At 41.5% G+C, this 18,833-nt stretch overlaps 1 protein-coding gene and 1 long non-coding RNA gene across 4 annotated transcripts in view; both read right to left on the bottom strand.

The window, feature by feature from the left end:
• Positions 1–1,536: 1,536 nt before the first annotated feature.
• Positions 1,537–4,195, bottom strand: LOC120927267. Its single transcript, XR_005747062.1, has 2 exons — positions 4,164–4,195; positions 1,537–4,130 (listed from the first exon to the last, which is right to left on the bottom strand). It is a non-coding gene; the product is annotated as an uncharacterized LOC120927267 (long non-coding RNA).
• Positions 4,196–10,519: 6,324 nt separating this feature from the next.
• Positions 10,520–18,833, bottom strand: part of ACACA (acetyl-CoA carboxylase alpha) — a 510,335-nt gene continuing 502,021 nt past the window's right edge. For all 3 annotated transcript variants that reach the window (XM_040337823.1, XM_040337822.1, XM_040337824.1), the window contains one exon: positions 10,520–11,851. In XM_040337823.1, coding sequence (XP_040193757.1) covers positions 11,725–11,851 — 127 coding nt within the window. In that variant the 3' untranslated portion in view covers positions 10,520–11,724. The remainder of the gene's footprint in view (positions 11,852–18,833) is intronic.

Genomic DNA, 18,833 nt, shown 5'->3' with positions numbered 1-18,833 from the left:
TAGCAGCCATATATGTATAAGTATATGGGCTAAGTGCATCATCTTTTTTCATCTAATATTTTTAAAGAGTATTATCTCAAAAATGTGTAAAAGTTTTTGATAAATGTTTTTTATGTATAATAGATTGGGATTGAGGTACGGGGTGCACAGGACCATCAGCCATCATTAAGACGAATAGGAAACCCTGCACGATCGTATCCCATTCCAATCCGATCCTATGGGTGACCACCGACGGGTTTTGAATATTTGTCGGTTCGGGTGTCACTACTTCTGTCAGGGTATTTAACTAAGCCGAACGTCTGATCCTGTAGCCTCCTTTCCCAGTGGACGCCTCATACAGGAGAAACTCAGCGTCGGGTGGAGCTAAGGATTCAGACGTACACACACACCTGCTGTTCAGGCGTGAGCCAAGCTACTAGCAGAGTGTCTTGTTTTTGTTTTTGAAGATTTTGTGTGTTTGTAACCTTTTTGATGCCAATTACCTGCTCAAAAAAAAGAGTTATTTTTTACCGCACCATGAGGTTCTCCCTCTTCTTTTTACATATTTAAACTTTGCCTACTGGAAATCCCCTCCTTTGAGAGGAGACGTGGTTCACACATCCAGGATTTCAGTGATCTACCCTGAAGCTCCCGGGACTATCAGTGGAGGACTGGAGCCAGAGGAAATCACCCTGCATGTGCAGAGCTGACTATCCTCTAAATAAGATGGCAGCTTACCAGAATTTAAATAGGAGAAGTGTATTGTGCTTGAAGATTCATAAGGGAATATCCGCAAGACAGTCGCATGAGTGATATATCCATTACGGACTTCATTCCTTTGATTGACATTTTTTTTCTTTGCCATATTTATTTTTGGACTGTCACCTTGTTGTTTTTACCAGTACCCCCCCCCCCCCCCAATTGGTCCACTATGCATGAACGTTTTTGAACTTTGATGATCCTTATATGTTCCTTAGAGGGTTAATTCACGTTGGGTACTCCTAGGAAACCCTTGTTGTTTTATATAATTTGCATTTTCACAATTTTTACCCAATTCATGTGTTTTTATTCACATTTGAGATATATTTATTAATTGTCAGTCGCTGAGACATGCGACTTTAGGTTGCACATTATTTATATTACTTTACATTATCACACATTTTGGGGCCCCTTACACAGCTTTAGGCAGGGCCCCTCTGGAGCAGAGAACCAGGGAGGGGGGCCCTCCTCTCTCCTTCCGCAAGATGATAAGAAGGATGTGGGGGTTGGTTGGTGCTGACGAACAAAACTAAGTCAAGTCTTCTCTTCCCTTGCTAAAATCAGACAAAAAAAGGGGGGGGGGTAATGCCTGTACCCCCTGATGGCCCTGTCAGCAGCTATTGCTGCCTGCATGTACTGCTCTGAGTGAATGATGGACATTTGTCCAAAATGTATTATTTGTATTGGACCAGGGGGCTGCAAAGGGCTCCCATGAGGGAGACCCTGTCTCTGGGTGTTTGCCTTAAAATAGAAGATGATCAGTGAATGCAGAAAAAAAAAAGAAAGGACAGTAAGGAAAATGTTTTTATTAGTTTATTGAGGTAATCTCTATGAGTATAGTACTATACAGTATTCCAGTAACAGTATTTAAAACTTGACTTGTAACTGCTAACATTTTGTCAGTTAGTTATTCTCTCACATTAAATTTGCGCATTACTACAGAGCATTTTGTTCACAGAGTACTCTTGGCTTATCTCTAACTTTTTTAATTTTCTGGAGAAACGTGTTGCCATATGTTACAATTTTATGCCTTCATACAATAAATGACATTATCCTAAAACAGTAAAACATAAAATAATTTTCACCTTGAAAAAAAAATGCAATGAAAGGGGTTGCAAAAGTAATGATTTACATAAGAATTTAGGTTGGAAACATGTTTTTTCAGGGTGTGTTTGGTTGCCATTCAGAGCAAATGGCACCAGAGTTGTTAAGTTTAAGTTCCCACTGCTTGTGGTAACATGGTAAAAACATGCCTTGATGATGGGGCATTTTGGCATACCACAAAACACAGATAGGAGCCATCTATGCGTTATGATGTGCTACTCTGGAAAAAAGTATTTCTCTCGAATGTCTCTTGTATTCTGGTGTGTTGGCAGCCCATCCAAAACGAGGGAGAAACATGCAAAATAACATGTTAATGAGCATCAGACGGGGGTGTAGATATCTCTGAGAAAGCTGCAGGATGTCTTGCACCTGGTGTGCCATTTAAGGGGAAACTAGAATAATATTTTTTATACACCTGCTTAATTAAAAAAATAAAAAATAAATACTTAATACGTAGAAACAAGTTTTTAAAAAATATTTCCTTCTGTATAGGTAGCCCTATTTGCTTAGTACACAGTGATGCACCAGGGTTGTGTTTTTACCTCCCCCACCTTCTCAAAATACAAGCCTAGGAGTAGGTTCTACTTGACAACAAAACACAGTCAACATGACTTAAGATCTTAGTAGCTGTTGAATAATTCCATTGAAAGACATTAAAATAAGTGTCTACAAAGCAAGCAATAATGTAAAAATGGTACCGAAGGCATTAAAAAATGTAAAAAATTACTATAAATAAAACCTTTCTTGAGAGGAACATGGAGACTGCTATTGCTGACTTATTCTGAAAATGCTAGTTGTGTGGCTGGTGACTTTGAATTTAAGTCACTAACTTGTACGAAGGTAAGGACATTTGCCCTTATCTGCATACTCATTCTGGCTCAATGACTCTGGCCCAGGATTGGCTCCGCAATATAGGCAACTAGCTTTTTCAGATGGAGAGTTGCAATGCAAGCCTCTGTGTTTCATTTTTTTAATAATACAATAATAAATTATTTGCTGACCAAAAATACACTATAGTTTCCCATCAAACTGGCACTGAAATATGAGATAACCTAGGTGCATTTTGTCTTGTGATAATAGGAGATACAGATGGCTGCATATCCTAATCTCTATAATTCCTCCACAGACAAACTGTACTGGTCGGTTGGAGATATTCTAATGCATTGCTGTTCTCCTGTGTCAGTGAAGAGATATGCAGTGTGGAATATGTCTCGGCATACAGATCCTTACAGGTCATGACCATGCATTTGAATTAGGGCATAGAGCCCTAATTCAAATCTAAAAAAAAAAAAGGATCTTAAAGTGGTTGTACCATCACCAACAGAATAATCATGTGAGCACAATATAATAATTGTTTGTAGCAGTCAAGTCAAAACAACGTAAAATACACAAATGATGTCAAGAACCGTCAACCCCATCCTATTCTAATGGATAGTCCACAGACATCCATGTTGCATTTAAAGACCTGAACATGCCTGTAGTGTTTTATCCTGTTCAGCACATCCGGTAGCTTTGTAAAAATTGACTTGACTTGTCAAAGTAATCAGCTAAATAATAATGCAAGAAGTAATAGCAGTCTTGCAAAAACTCAACTATAAAAATTAGCTGACTGATCAGTGTCACATTTGGACCCATCAATGCATTTACAGTAACATCAATCTTTCAAAAAAAAAACAAAAAAACATAGAAAAGCTTTAATGGTAGAGGCACAGCATAACAACCAAGAAGAACACTGTGTGTGCCACATACCAAAGTCCTCAAGAAAACCCCAAAAAATACAAATTAAGTCAGTGCGTTTTTAACCTGTAATACATAATAAAAGCTGCAACATTCTAAATTATGTTAACACAAGCTATAGGGAAACTTATTGTAGCGTCATCTTAAATATATACTGGCCAGAGTTACTCCAGGTGTGTCTGTACAAATTATAGCAGCACCACCTGACCATCCAGGTTTAAATAAACATTGTTACAACATATATCCTCAAACTGTGCGCTTTGTTGCTTACATAGCGAATGTAAACATTATAAGATGACATTTTGCTCTTCTTTCATTATACCATTATAGTGTCCTCTATACATAGTTCAGCACACGTGTGTGTAAGTTTGCTATGTTCCCAGTGGATTACAAAGACAATGTATGTGGCTGCTTCTAGATCACATCACCACCTTTGGATGATGTAATTGCATTGGCTCACTCTTTTACATAACCAAGCTGGCATCCAATGCTAATGGTCAAGCTGGAATTCGGAATGCAAGAAAACTATTTGACTCAAAGAGAACATATCACTAAAGCCCTGTACACAGGGGGGGGGGGGGAACCTGCTCGGTAACTTTCCCCCTGTACACACCAGAGGTTTTTCCGTTGGAAAAACTGTGGTGAGAGCTTTGGCCGGGAATCCCGGCCGTGTGTATGCTCCACCGCAGTGTTTCCCATGGGGAAACTTCCAGGAAAGAGACTACCTGGAATCTCAGCAGGAAAAAAGGAGAACATGTTCTCATTTTTCCTGCCAGGATTCCTGGCAGTTTTCCTGTCGGGAAAACTGCCATGGAGCATACACGCGGCCAGTTTTCCCGGCCCAAAGCTGTCATGGCACTTTTTGCCGATGGGTGGTTCCTCTCTGATCTCGCCTCTCTGTGCTATCTACATAAGTCACTGATTGATCGCTAAGGCAACACAATATCAGTAAACAATAATCCGCCCACCTCTCCTGCAAACACTCTGCATGTGTTTCTATGAACCTGTATATGGTGGGAGTGTGTCTCTTCCCTCCAATCAGCTAGACTATATCAGGGAACTCTGTGCTCTAGCTCTTCAGTGTGTGTGACATCAGATCCCTGACCCCAGCTTTCTGTTGCTGACAAAACTCTTTTGATCTGTGTGTTGTAGAAGCCTCTACAGGAGAGATTGTCGAAGATAAACAGGTACAACTAATGTAGGAGGATTTGTTTAATCTCTGTGTATCAAATAAGGCCAGCCACTTCACTGGGTATATGTAAGGGTTTACAACCACTTTCAATTTTATATACTGGGATTAATAGTAATCAAATGATCTGATGTATTTACAGTTACCACATGTGGTCTCAAAGTCCATATTGATTTTTTTTTTAGCCTTTAGATTGTTATAAAAGGGCAGATGTGGTACTGATTTGACCCATTTTGGAAATAGGAGGCTGCTATTACAGACTTGGTTTTGAAGCTGCCTGCTCTGAGGCTGTGTAGGGACATGTATTAGGACAATCAACATGCACATGCTTGTTCCAGGTAAACAGCCCACTAAATGATGTAGAAAATGACAGTCCTGGAGCATGAATTCTGAAAAACAAGTCTGTAATTGCAGCGCCTATATTTTTGTCTTTTCAGATGCCTTTTAAAAATTTGGCTGAAAACCCTGGAAACTCAAGTTTTGCAGCTAGGCACCATACATAGCAGAGCTCATGAGTGTGTCTAGGTTCAAGAAATCCCAGGACACTTAAGCTCTTAAGGTCAACCACTTTTAGCATCAACCTTTATGCAAGATTAATAGTGTAATCTTAGTGACTAGCTAACTTTAAAAAAAAAAAAAAAAAAAAGGATCTCCAGATACAACACAACACAACATGCATTTACTAGTATAATGTACGAATAGCACTTTCTGAATGTTTGGCATAAGAAATTCTCATCCATGTAAAGAAGCCCCTGTGTGACAATAAGTGACCCACAAGGTACAAAAAACTCCAAAGCTACAGATTTCTAAATGGTAACCTTCATTACTGTTACTGTAGAACTCCATATTAAAAAACAAACATCATGTGCACATAATCTAATATTACTTTACATACAACTACTGGCAGTTTTTATCCCCACTGGAGCATTGTCCAAGCATTCTTTGAGCATTGTCTGATGAAAGCAATCTCATAGCATCACAAATCTCAACTAAATACATGTTAAATATGAAATGGCAAGACAAAATGTAAACTGTATATACAATATAAACCAATAAAACAGAATTGGGAATGTTCAGACTGTAGGTAGGTGCAAATACCCTTTAAAATGGTGTTTTGTTCTAAACCTAATTTGGAGGTTTACTGGCTGTAAAATTCTTTATCTCTAGGAAACCTGTTAAAATACAAACTTTCAGGCTGCCAGTGCTGAAAAAGCTAGTTGATTGGCTATCACAAAAGACTAATGGCTACAGCACTTTCTCGCTGGCCTGAAAAAAGTATGCAAGACCAAACCCACCAAGGTGAAACTGATCCCACTCAAATTCACCCCACTAAAGAAATGGCAGCTGGGCATTGAAAATCAATAGAACAGGAAGTTTTCTGCAACCAATCGTAAATGGGTTTAACTGCATCTGATTGGTCAATGCATGATGGACCCATTGAGCTCATCTTTATTTCCAACAACTCACTATATGACAACACTATTCAGGACTTGGGAAAACTTGCCATAAGTTAGTCAACATGACCAGATAAGACACACACACGCAAACCATAAGGTGAAAGATTAAATTAAAATGGGCAGTCAGAAAGAAGTACCATATAGAGGCGTAACAGATACTTTGGGGGGATTTACAAAAACTGCAAACTGCAAAATCTGGTGTAGCTCAGCTTCCAGAGTTTATTGTCAAAGCTTACAAGATAGTGGATTAAACAGGCATGTAGCAGGTAAGTGTGTCCAAGAGATGTTCCAGTGGCAGGGCAGTCCTAGTTTAGGATGGTAAAGCTTCCAGGGAAGTCTACAAGATAACAGCTGACTTGTGCTGTGAATGTTCAGAGGACACAATAACGCTGGAGCCTGGGGATGACGTCAGAGGAAGAGAGACAGAAACCAGCATGAAACACAAACAGGAAGTGGACAGGAAGTGTGTCATAGAGGCAATGAACCAATGAGCTGTTCCAAAACCTGTCCCACCTCAATGACACACTTCCTGTCCACTTCCTGTTTGTGTTTCATGCTGGTTTCTGTCTCGCTTCCTCTGACATCATCCCCAAGCTCCAGCGTTATTGTGTCCTCTGAACATTCACAGCACAAGTCGGCTGTTATCTCGTGGACTTCCCTGGAAGCTTTACCATCATAGACTGTGACTGCACTGCCACTGGAACATCTCCTAGACGCACTTACCTGCTACATGCCTGTTTCATCCAATATCTCTTAAGTGTTTTTAACCCCTTTAGGGGATATTAAAAGTTTTATACTTCTGCACTTAGAGGCGCCTTGTTTGTTTTCCTGTTTCCATTAGAGATTGCTTGTCTCCCTGAGTGCTTCCTAAAGTGTGTGAAGATTTGCTACCCTCTCCAACACAGACTTTATCTGTCAGGATTCAAATGCTTGAAGCGCCCTGGATATACACAAGCTTAATTGAACAAGTTAAAGTTAGAAGCTGATTGGCTACCATGCACGGGTTCACCAGATTCTGAGTGTTCCAGTTTTAGTAAATCCCTGCATTGAGACATCATTTTTAAAACTGTAAAACGTTCTCCAAGATACATGCCATATTTATTACAGAAAAATAAATTGGAATAAAGTAGTATTTGAGGCTGATTAGGGAGGGATAAACAGTGTAATATTACAAAAACAACAAGACATTAATGACTAGAGTGTAAAATTAGCAAATTGCTGAGGATTTCTTGGAAAATCAAGTAATTTGCCTGGGCTGACTTGGCAAGCTCATTGTAGTGTAGCAGCCATGCAACTGAAAGCCCCCCTGCTGCTGATAAATAGGCCATAAGAGGAGAAAAGGAAACTGTGGTTAACTGTAGCAAATTCCCATTTTGGGAAATGTGCCTCCTGGTCTTATAAACCAGAGACAAAAGAGAAAAATTACCAGAATATCACAGTAACATGCAATTAACTACCAACTTTCTCACTAAAGACCATCAAACAAAAAAATCTTTAAATGTTGGAATAAAATAAACTAAAAACACAAAACCGTATGAATCCAAAATGTATGTCTAAAATGTTAGTATTTCTATATTTGTAGGTGTGTATCCACAATAATTCACAGCTTACTGTGGACGCCAACACACAAAAGAAAATAAATATACACCTTTTTTTTTTCTTTTGTGTGTTGATGTCTACAGTAAGCTGTGAATATTACTGTATCTATATCACATTAGGCTATGGCTAACACCGTATTATTCAGCCACGCTTGAAACCTAATAGAACTAGTCTTTATAATCCATCATTAACACTATTTCTGCTTTGCTAAGTCTGGTTTCAGGATTTAATATGCAAACAATGAATATAATGTTGCATTTAGTCCTTGCCCTCGTATTATGTTCCACCTCTACTGTCTGTAGAAAATTGAAGGATGGCGATTTACGGTAGAGGATCTTCACGGTCCATTTTAAAATGGTCTTATTATGTATCCGTGATATATACTAGGAAATAAAAGTGTGCGTGAAGAGATCCTGCTTTCCTCTGCCAGCTATTACATACATTTTTATTTGACTGTTGCTGGGGCTACCGACACTTGTGAGTGGCAGCGAGAAACAAACCACTGACAAGTGATGCAGTCACCTGAGCAAATGAAAATAAATTGTGTTTAATACTCCATGGAGAGATGGATTTGATATATTTTAAACATTTCAAGTGTCCTTTAATTTAGTGCTGACATGGCACAGACAGGCACTGACACATTTCCCGGTATGTATTTGTATAATTTGATGGGTAGGAGTGTTATTTCACAAAGGTCAATGAATATTACACAATTGTTATTTCTCGTAATGAGATGCTGTAACATGAAATTCTGAAGCGAAAAATATATTTGTTGGCTTTAATGTGGATGATTTGCATGCATGCTGTGAGTTTTTTTTTCTTTTCTTTTAAACACCTCCATGGGTCTGGTCATTTTTTTGAAGAGGTCAATGGATATCGTTAGACACTCTGCTTGTGCAAGGTAATGTATCCAATGGCTGGAATGCACTGTGGGTCATATGGGTCACATGACTGGGTAGCAGAATAGATCTTGGGAGGAGCAGAAGGCCATCCAAGAATTCTAAACCAGATATATCCAGCTTTTATTAAACTAGTTTGAAAATATCGTTTTCCTTAAAAAAAGAAACCAAGCAGGAGCTTTTCAATTAATTCCTTTGAACAGGTGGCAATGTTTGAACCTACTAACAAGCTTTTTCAGTTTGTAGTTATATAGCCGTATTTGCACACTACATACATCTTTTAGATGCGGCCAGAAAGCAACTTCTATTGCTTTGTCCATTAAATGCAGCATGACAGTGCTTCCTGACAACCCACCACCCAAGCAAGGGATAGTCACCAATCTATGATCCTTCACCAGTTCTCTGCTCTCGCTTGATTGCTCGAATAAAGCAAGCTTCTCATGTATGGTAAAGTATGTGACCTCCTGAATGTGACAGTTAGTACTCAGGACAGAGCAGCCAACAAGTCGTTACCCCGCCATGTGATGGTGTTCAAACATTGACCCCCAGGAAAGTTCCGAAACTAGCTCATACTCAGGGCAAATTCTTGAAGTGGGGAGGTGGCAAGAGAGTGTGGATGAGTAAGTATAACTTACTAGGGTGAGTGAGCTATCAAAAGAAAATCTGCCTTGCATAGGCAGGTGAGGGTTTCTATTTTAGGTTACCCACCGATAACAGGTGACAGTAACCAAATTTAGTTTGAGCTGGTGATGTTCTCATGCCTATGGTGCTGACACTGCCAATGGTCAGCTGCTGGGAAAAAGGCAGGTAGAAGGGTCCTCATAATATTTTAATAATGGGACACATAACCTCCTGTGCCTATCCAATGCAAAAATGGAATGCTTGGAGCAGCTGAGTGCTCTTGTTTATGTAAAAGACATGCCTGCAATGCTGCTATCAGCATTGCATGTTATTGCACGCATGATCATTCTCTATTGCTTATAGGCAGCTTTATCGTTCCTCTCCCTCAACTCTATCCTAAAGCTTTCATTGAGACAATGCACACCATTATCTCATATTTTAAGTAAGGATGAGCTCCAGCGTGTTCACATAGTACACATGCAGAGCCCCCCAGGAAGTCTGCACAGCGTTAATCACAGCCAGGGAGACATTGTCCCGATGCTCGGCTGCAGAGATCGGGAAATGTCTCCCTGGCTGTGATTAGCGCAGCGCCATGCAGACTTCCTGGCGGGCTCTGCACGTGTACCATGCGAATACGCTGGAGCTCATCCTTAATTTTAGGTAGGAAGGCCAAGTGATTGTTCCTCTTGAGGCTTGTTGCCTGTCTCCACAATCTGTATATGTAATTTAAATATGGTATATCAAACATTTTATCATGTAATTTTCATGTTTTAAAGTACCTTAAAGTGGTTCTAAAGGCAGAAGGTATTTTTTTTATTTTAATGCATTCTAAAACATTCTGTGCGCAGCAGCCCCCCTAATACTTACCTGAGCTCCCTCTCAATCCAGCAATGTTGCACGAGAGCCTCAAAGTCCAGGAACTCATCCTCATGATGGGCTAAGACACAGCCATTGGCTTCTGCTGCTGTCAAAGTGACACACAGAGCAGCAGCTCCACTTGGGTGCCCCCATAGCAAGCTGCTTGCTGTGGGGGCACTCGGCAGGAGGGAAGGGCCAGGAGGACTGGAGAGGGACCCGAGAAGAGGAGGATCCAGGCTGCTCTGTGTAAAACTACTGCAAAAAGCAGGTGAGATATATTTTTTTGTTTAAAAATAACAAACAATGTTATAAAGACTTTAGTATCACTTTAAAGTAAACAGACAATAAGTAAAAAAAAAGTGAAAACTTAGAATACACAGTAGTTTACATAAGTAAAAGCTAGTTTGTTTAATCAGTGTAAACAAAACAATGGAAAGAATGCCCTTCTCTGCCCTTAGTAGTAAGTACCGTACCCAAAAATGCATTATTACATTGTTTCCATTTATCAAAGTTATTTTATGTAATTGTTTTGTACTTAGCCAAAGGACAGAATATATTTGTATATTTTGAAGCAGCCATGGGTACTTTAGGATTTACACCCAACAACCCTCATAATTCTCTGATAAAAAACAAATAAAAACAGAACAGTGTTTTTATATAATCTTACATTGTACATTTAAAGGGGAATACTTGAAATAATTTAAGGAACGCACATTAAGAAATATAAATAAAAACAATTTTAGGTAAAAAAAAAAAACCTTCAAGTGCTTTCGTTAATTGACACATAGGGGGAAATGTACTAAAACTGCAGCACTGCAGCATGGTAGCCAATCAGCCTCTAACTTCAAGCTTGTTCAATTAAGGGTTGGCAAAAAAACCTGGAAGTTGATTGGTGCAGCTCTGCATAAAAAAACGATTTTGCACGATCCAGTTTTAGTAAATGACCCCCCCCATTGAAAGAATAGCAGAATATTTTAGCACCTGCAATATGAGCAAAGTTTCAGACCATTTCTTTTTGACCGGTAACAGTCGTTGTATTTTTGACCTACACAAGATTCCAACTCTTGAGCATATCATAAATACCTCATTTCACTTTTGTAAACTATGAACATATTTCCAGTTCTAATTCAAAGCTACTGAAGATGTATCCCTGTGTTTTTACAACCAGCGTATCAGAAGGCAGAACATATTCCATACACTGGGACTGGTATAATAAAAATGGACGCACTGCCCATAGCAATATTTCAACATGGCAAAGAGATATAAGAACTGAAACCTTTTTGGCCGCCAGACTACTACTTGTCATTTCTCTAGTGTTTTTATATCAGTCAAGAACTCATGATATCACCTACAGTGTCTTCTATCATGAATACATATATGTATGATACATCTGATCATAACTCAGCAGCACACAAACACAATTCTACAGTACATTTTATACATTAGATGTATCTGTTTTTTCTACATTTTATAGTCCTTGCATTCGGTGCAGAGTCTTTGAATTGGAAACCTAAAAAGACTTCTATGTAGATGGCGGGGAGTCCATGGTTGACAGAATGCGAACTATTTCAGCTCTTTGAGTTGGGGAAATGTGTTGTGTCATGTGAACAATAGAATCCATAGCAACTTCAGGGTTTTCTTGAACCAAGCTGTAAAAACAACACACAAAAATTTATTCTTTTTAGCACAAAAAAAATCCAAAAAATCCATGCAAATTAGAACTCATGATCATAGCATTTTAAACATCAATTAGAGAAACATCGAAAACAATACCAAGTATCTATACTTTTGTGGGAAATATCACAAGAAAAGTTCTACATATAAAGCCCCTTACAGTTAAACTGTTAATACAGGCTTTTTTTTTTTAGAAAGAGTGGTGAGGGGTTAAGCCCTGTACACCAGCCAGGAATTTCGTCAGGAAAAAAACATTGGTTTTCCTGACAGGATTCCTGGCAAGCTTGCCTTGCAAAGCAGTGTATACAGACGGCCACTCAAAAGAACCACCGTTCTTTTGAATGGCAAGAACGTGGTGACGTCATTCACTACGACGAGCCGGCGTCTCGTCACATTCGATTCCGTCGCCGCCATCTTGCTACACCCCACACTAATTTTGTATGCTACCGCGCATGTGTCGAAGTGTTAATCGAGCATGCACGTTTTCTCTACACTCAGGTAAGCATACAGACGACAGGTTTTCTCAGCAGGAAACACTCTGCCGGGAATCCCGGCGGGAAAATAGAGAGCAGGGTTCTCTATTTTCCCATCAGGATTCCCGGCTGTTTTCCTGACGGGAAAACTGCTAGGGAGCATATACACGGCCAGGATTCCCAGCCAAATGCTCTCCTGGCAGTTTTCCTGCCAGGAAAACCGGTCGTGTGTATGAGGCTTTAGAATCTCTCCCAGGTCTTGATTGTTGTCTTTATCCCCATTCACGAAATGTATACCCTTTAACTGTCTTTAACTGTAGGAGTTAAGGTGGGAAAAAAATTGAGCAGAACAGTAATAGAGTTGACATCTCACAATATGGACACTTGTCCCCCATGAGTACTGTCTAAAAGGGCATTACATGGGAACAATGTCCTATCACTTCCAGTTGAGTCTTCAGGACAGGAAGTAAGGGGAAATGTCCCTAATGTCAATGGTTTTAACCCTGTTCAAAAAATGTATAAAAAAACTTTGACTTTATATACACTTTAAGGCTTAGTGGACCTTTATTAACCTACACTACTGCCCTGTAGCTCACAGGCAGGCAGATGTGTAAATCTTTCTTACCTTTGACAGGCAGGCAGGAATATGTAATTGTTGTTACACTTTACCCTATGAATATCATGGTGGCACCCCCAGCTTCAATGTTGGGGTTAAGAAAAAAGGGGCCAGGCTCAATGTCACAGACTTGTGACCCATAAGTAACATTTTAAAAAGGTACTGGGGGAGTTGCTCCAATGTAATAGATAAAAGTAAAAGATTTGTAGCAGAAATAAAGCCAACACATTTCTGCTATGAATCAGTTTTACCATTAAAAACCTTGGACTCTTAAGACTTTTGATTGGTGCTCTCATTGAATTGTATGTATGTGGATTCTCAACTCTGGGTCATTTCTGGGGGTTTTCCACATTTTGTGAAGTGCTGCTGCACTGGAACCAGTGTACCAGTTGACCCTTGGACCCTTGAGTTTGAACATATGTGTGGCTGTGTGCTACCCCCATAGCCCTGCTGTCCTAGACCACAGCCCTATGCAGAAGTGTGACCCTGCTTGTTATACAAATGAGATTGCTTTCTACAGAGCATATATACAAGATATAATTTACTAAATGGCTATTAGCCATACATGCTTGTAATTTGCAGTAAGAAAATAAAAAATGGCCCCAAGTGAACTAGACAATTCAGGGAAAGTCACACTGGCTTCTAAATGGTACACCGGTGAAAGGTGCCCTGATAATTGTAAGCTAAATATCAACATCTGTACTGTAAGAGCAGTTTTCATTAGGCTAATCTTCATATCTTGATCTGAGCTAACAGAGAACTCCTCATTCTTCCTTATCAACGTGAAAAACTTCTGTTAAATTCAGCCATTTCCCCAATCAGGTAAGGTGAGACTCTTATCTCAGATGACAGGTGCCTAGATACATCAGGGATAATGTCTCACCTTGGCATGAGGCCTGCCTTTGTCTCCCACATCTCCACAATGCCTCTATTCTGCCGATCATAGAACCGCTTCACTGCTCTCTGCAATCGATAACTGCAGAGAGTGTCAGCAGGTATCTGTAGCAGAAGCAGGGTGGTGGGATGTATATGAGGTAAATAAGTTTCATAATGCTGTTGAAGAGATTGTGTTTTATTAATACAATTTTGTTATCCAAAAAATCCTAGAGAAGCTGTCACGTCAGAAAAATGTCCGATATTGACAGATTTGGTTCTGACCTGCCATTTTAATAATGCTGTGTATGGGCATCTGTCCACCCCAACACTTTACGAGATTTGATAGACTTCAGAAGCATGTATAATCTGGTACACCTTCATTAAAAAGTGACACAATTCATTTTGTAATATTAAAGTGACAATAAACATGTGTTGCTAACTCAAAAAGTAGATTCTATTGCCTTCACCTCCTCCAAATCTCAATATACCTTTTTTTTTTTGCTGCCTTGATCTGACTTCGTATTAGGCCTTGTACACACAAGCAGACATGTCCGATGAAAACGGTCCGCGGACCGTTTTCATCGGACATGTCTGCTGGGATCTTTTGGTCTGATGTGTGTACACACCATCAGACCAAAATCCCCGCGGACAGAGAACGCGGTGACGTAGAAGACACGGGAGTTCAATGCTTCCACGCATGCGTCGAATCAATTCGACGCATGCACAGGATTTCGGGCCAGCGGACATGTCCGATGAGTCGCACTAACCATCAGACATGTCCGACGGACAGGCTTCCAGCGGACAAGTTTCTTAGCATGCTAAGAAACTTTTGTCCGCTGGAAACCTGTCCGCTAGGCCAGAAAACTGTCCGGTAGGCTCTACACACGGTCGGACATGTCCGCGGAAACTGGTCCGACGGACCAGTTTCAGCGGACATGTTCGGTCGTGTGTACAAGGCCTTAGAGGGTGGCTATGTTTGTAATTCCCATGGTCCCACTCTATGTAGGAATATAGCCACCTTCTTTTGCTCACTCCCAAAATGGATTAAGGACTATGTGATGTGTAGTGTGCATACAGCAGGGCATGTAACTGCAACTACTGTGTACTTCTCATTCTAAACAAATTAATAGGTTTAACCCCATAACGAGCAGCCCCTAAATTAATACTAATCTGAATTATACTTTTGCGCAGGTAGGAAACATCATCTAGTTACTCCCCTACTCATATCATAAAAAAAAGTAATATTTACACGATCTGTGCAGTGGTTTTGCACAGAGCAGCCCCGATCCTCCTCTTCTTGGGTCCCTCGCTGGCGCTATGGGCCCCTCACCCTTGCCAAGTGCCCCCATAGCAAGCCATTTGCTCGCTCCCGAGCTGGTTCATTGTGTCCATTAGACACCGAGTGTGGCTTGGCCACGCCCCCTGCTCCTGTCTCACTAACTGGCTGAGATGCAGGAGCCACTGTCAATCACAATTAGGAGGGAGAGACCCAGGAGAGCCTAGGGTCTCGTGTACATCACTGGATTGAGATTGGGCTTAGGTAAGTATTAGGGGGGTTGAGGGGGAAGCCGCACACTGAAGTTTTTTTTACCTTCATGCATAAAGGTAACAAACCTTTAGCCTTTACAACCACTTTAATTAGTTAATGTTTATGGATTATTTTGGAGGAATAAAGATATCGTCAAATGTGAGAAAACTCCACTATTCATCTTGCATGCTGTGTGAATGGGAACACATAAAAATGTTATTTTTACATTTTTCTTTCCTTAAAGAGGTTTTTCAGGCGAAGATGTTATGGCTGACTGACATTGTTTAAAAAACCATGCAGAGTGAGCATGTCCCAAGTCTGTCTTCATTTACATACAATGCAAGAAGTCCAGCCTCTACATGTTTAACCCTTTGTTAGGACAATAATAAAATCTATTCACAACCGATAATGAAGATCAGCCTGCACAGTACAGACATGGTTATTTTTGGTGAACACAGCTGCCCAGCCTCCTCATAAACAAAGTGTGCTCTGTAGGATTTTTCCTTGCGGAAGGATCCAGAACAGAAAATATTTAAAATTGGCAGAACCTTTTTAAAGTTATACTATGTGAATAATGACATGTACCAAATATGCAAAAGTGGAAACACACTTTCCTGGCACCAACATGGCAACATACATGTGGTAGAGCCATGCCTATTTCTACCCACATGACCAGTGCATAGCTATAAAAAATTGGTGCCGACACAACAGCATATTCCCTTTTTTGCCTTCAAGGAACTCACAGTCAGTGTTATGAGAAGAAACCCTTACCTGTCACTTTTGGTGGTTTTCTGCGCAGGTTCAGCCTCTCCTGTAGCACAGTCCCAACTGTGGGATGCTAAAGGTTCTGATAAGGCAGGAAACCCCTTCTGTAGGTCTTTTGGGGTGAAAAAATTGGGTGCCAAGTAGCCCCCAATACATTAATGCAGCCAGGGCTATGTTTCTCAGAAGTGCCCTCCTTGTCTGGAGCCTGCCTTTACAAAAAGTGAGTGGATCCATGGAACGGTGACACAACATTTCCAAGACAAGTATGCTTTTTCAAATTTTTGGGGGTATATTTATCTGTGAATGCCCATTTATATTGGCATTCACAGATAAATATACCCCCAAAAATTATGTTGGGTGTTTCATTTCCTCTTGGATAGGCAGAGGCTGCACTGTGTTCCAATGTGCATTCTAGTGGCCATCGTAAAAGAAAAAGCTAACCATCCACATTCAAGGGCAGCAGTCCTCACTATAGCTAACTTTAGCGAGATGGCTGTAGCTTACTCCTGTGTTCTTAAAATATAGGATTTGTGGGGGCGTGGCTTAGCTGGGGATGTAGACAGTCGCACGTCCTGTGAGCTCCGCCGATCATCCGCTCGGTTATCCTGCTGACAAGCCGTTCGTGGCTTATTTCTGGTCCCGCACTATACCTCGACTTCCCCGGCTGCTACATTTACCCTCGGCGGTACCTGATCGGGCATAGACGAGATGTCCCGGCGCAATCCACCAGGCCGCATAGGCCCGGACCACGTGATCCAAGATGGCAGCGAAAGAGAAATACAGGGCTGCTGCTCAGAAGCTGTTCTCCCCGATCAGCACCCGCGAGCTACTGGAGATCCCTGGGGATGGCGGAGAGAACCACAGCAGGTCCCAATCCGACGCTGACGACACTGTGCCCTTGGAGGATCCGTCCGCACCGGTGCTGCCATGGAACGCAGTGAGTACATCACCAGGGTCCCATGTGCTGGATGCGGTGGAGGCCTCAGGCCCGGACGGGCCTGAACCCACACTAAGGGACATTTTTGCAGCAATCACGGCCTGCAATGCCTCGGTGACACACTTGGCATCAGAACTAAAGGGGGTCAAGACTGAAATGACATACATGCGCCAGGACATGCAGAAGCTGCGGGATCGCACTACTGATGTTGAGGGCCGTGTTAGTGTACTGGAGGATGACTTAGCCCCTATGCAGAGGGAGGCACATGCCCAGCAATTAATGGTCGCTAAACATGCAGCAAAAATCGATGAACTCGAAAATAGGATGCGTCGCAATAATGTTAGAGCCATTGGGATACCGGAAAGGATGGAGGGAAAGAATCCGGTGGCATTTATAGAGCAATGGCTGACAGAGAAATTCGGAAAAGACTCCTTTTCAAATATGTTTGCGGTGGAGCGCGCACACCGTGTCCCTCTGAGGCCTTTACCCCCTGGGAATCCGCCCAGGGCCTTTCTATTTAAACTACTACACTACAGGGACAGGGATGTCATCCTGTCTAAGGCACGCACCCTGGGGGATGTTTTAGTTATGGACAACTCCAAGATATCCTTGTTTCCGGACTTTTCAGCGGAGGTGCAAAAGCAGCGCGCTCAATTTAATGATGTCAAGAAGCGGTTGCGCTTCCTGGAATTGCAGTATGCCATGCTTTATCCTGCTAAGCTCCGCGTGGTAGCCAGTAATTAAGTGCATTTTTTTTGAGAGACCTGCCCAAGCCATGCAGTGGATGGATAGAGAGGAGCGCTCTTTGCGTGAAGATTTGGGGAGAAGACGCAGAAGTGAGTAACTGCCACTTGCTTAGTTTACCAGTACTGGTTACATTTTCTAACTGCGGGACAGAAAAGATGTCTTGTTTCAACCTCCTTCCAAGGCGGAGGTGTACTGTTGGAATACGTTTGGTTTTACCCTGAAAAAAGATCCGCTCAATGCGGATGCCCTCGAGCTGGCTAGTGAACTTTGCCCCCTAGAAATGAGTCCCTCCTGGGACCAGAGGCGGCGGGGTCATTACAGGTGGTGGAATCTTTTAAGTACTTGGGGGTTTAGGTGTCAGTTAACCCACAGAAATATCTGGAGGAGAATCTATTGCCCCTTTTCCAACGCTTGCAAACGACGTGTAACACCTGGTGTAAACTCCCGTTATCAGTGATAGGCAGGATAAATTTAATTAAGATGGTGTGGGGCCCTCAACTTTTATATATTATGCACAACTCCCCTCAATGGATACCTCATCGGTGGTTTACCCGGATAGACTCCTTATTTAGATCACTGATTTGGAAAAAAAAAGTGGCCCGTATTCGATTGTCCACATTACAATATGATAAAGATCAGGGGGGAGCAGCTGTCCCTAATCCTAAGTTCTATTTTTTGGCTTCTCAATTGCAGCATCTGTGTGGCATGGGGCGGGCAAATGACAGTGACTCAATTGATACTTTATTGCGCGTGGGATCAGGGAGTGCATCGGTCTTGGCGAGTCTGGAGGCGGGATTTCCGCATCTACCTCGGGCGGCGCCCACCGTGGTCCTCCTTGGGAAGCTGTGGTCCATGGTCAGATCCACCCTGGGTGTCTCGGGATTTCTTGTAGACACTCCTCTGTGGGACAACCTAAACCTGATGGAGGTTTTCAGGCTTGAAGGCTTCATGGCTTGGAAACTAGCAGGGATTAAGAATATTGCCCAGATCTATAGTAACAATGTGCTTAAGTCAT

Source organism: Rana temporaria, chromosome 2 (genome assembly GCF_905171775.1).
Source record: "Rana temporaria chromosome 2, aRanTem1.1, whole genome shotgun sequence".
In the NCBI taxonomy this organism is placed as follows: domain Eukaryota; kingdom Metazoa; phylum Chordata; class Amphibia; order Anura; family Ranidae; genus Rana; species Rana temporaria.
Note: the sequence above shows the minus strand (reverse complement) of the source record. Positions and strands in the feature narration are given on the sequence as shown.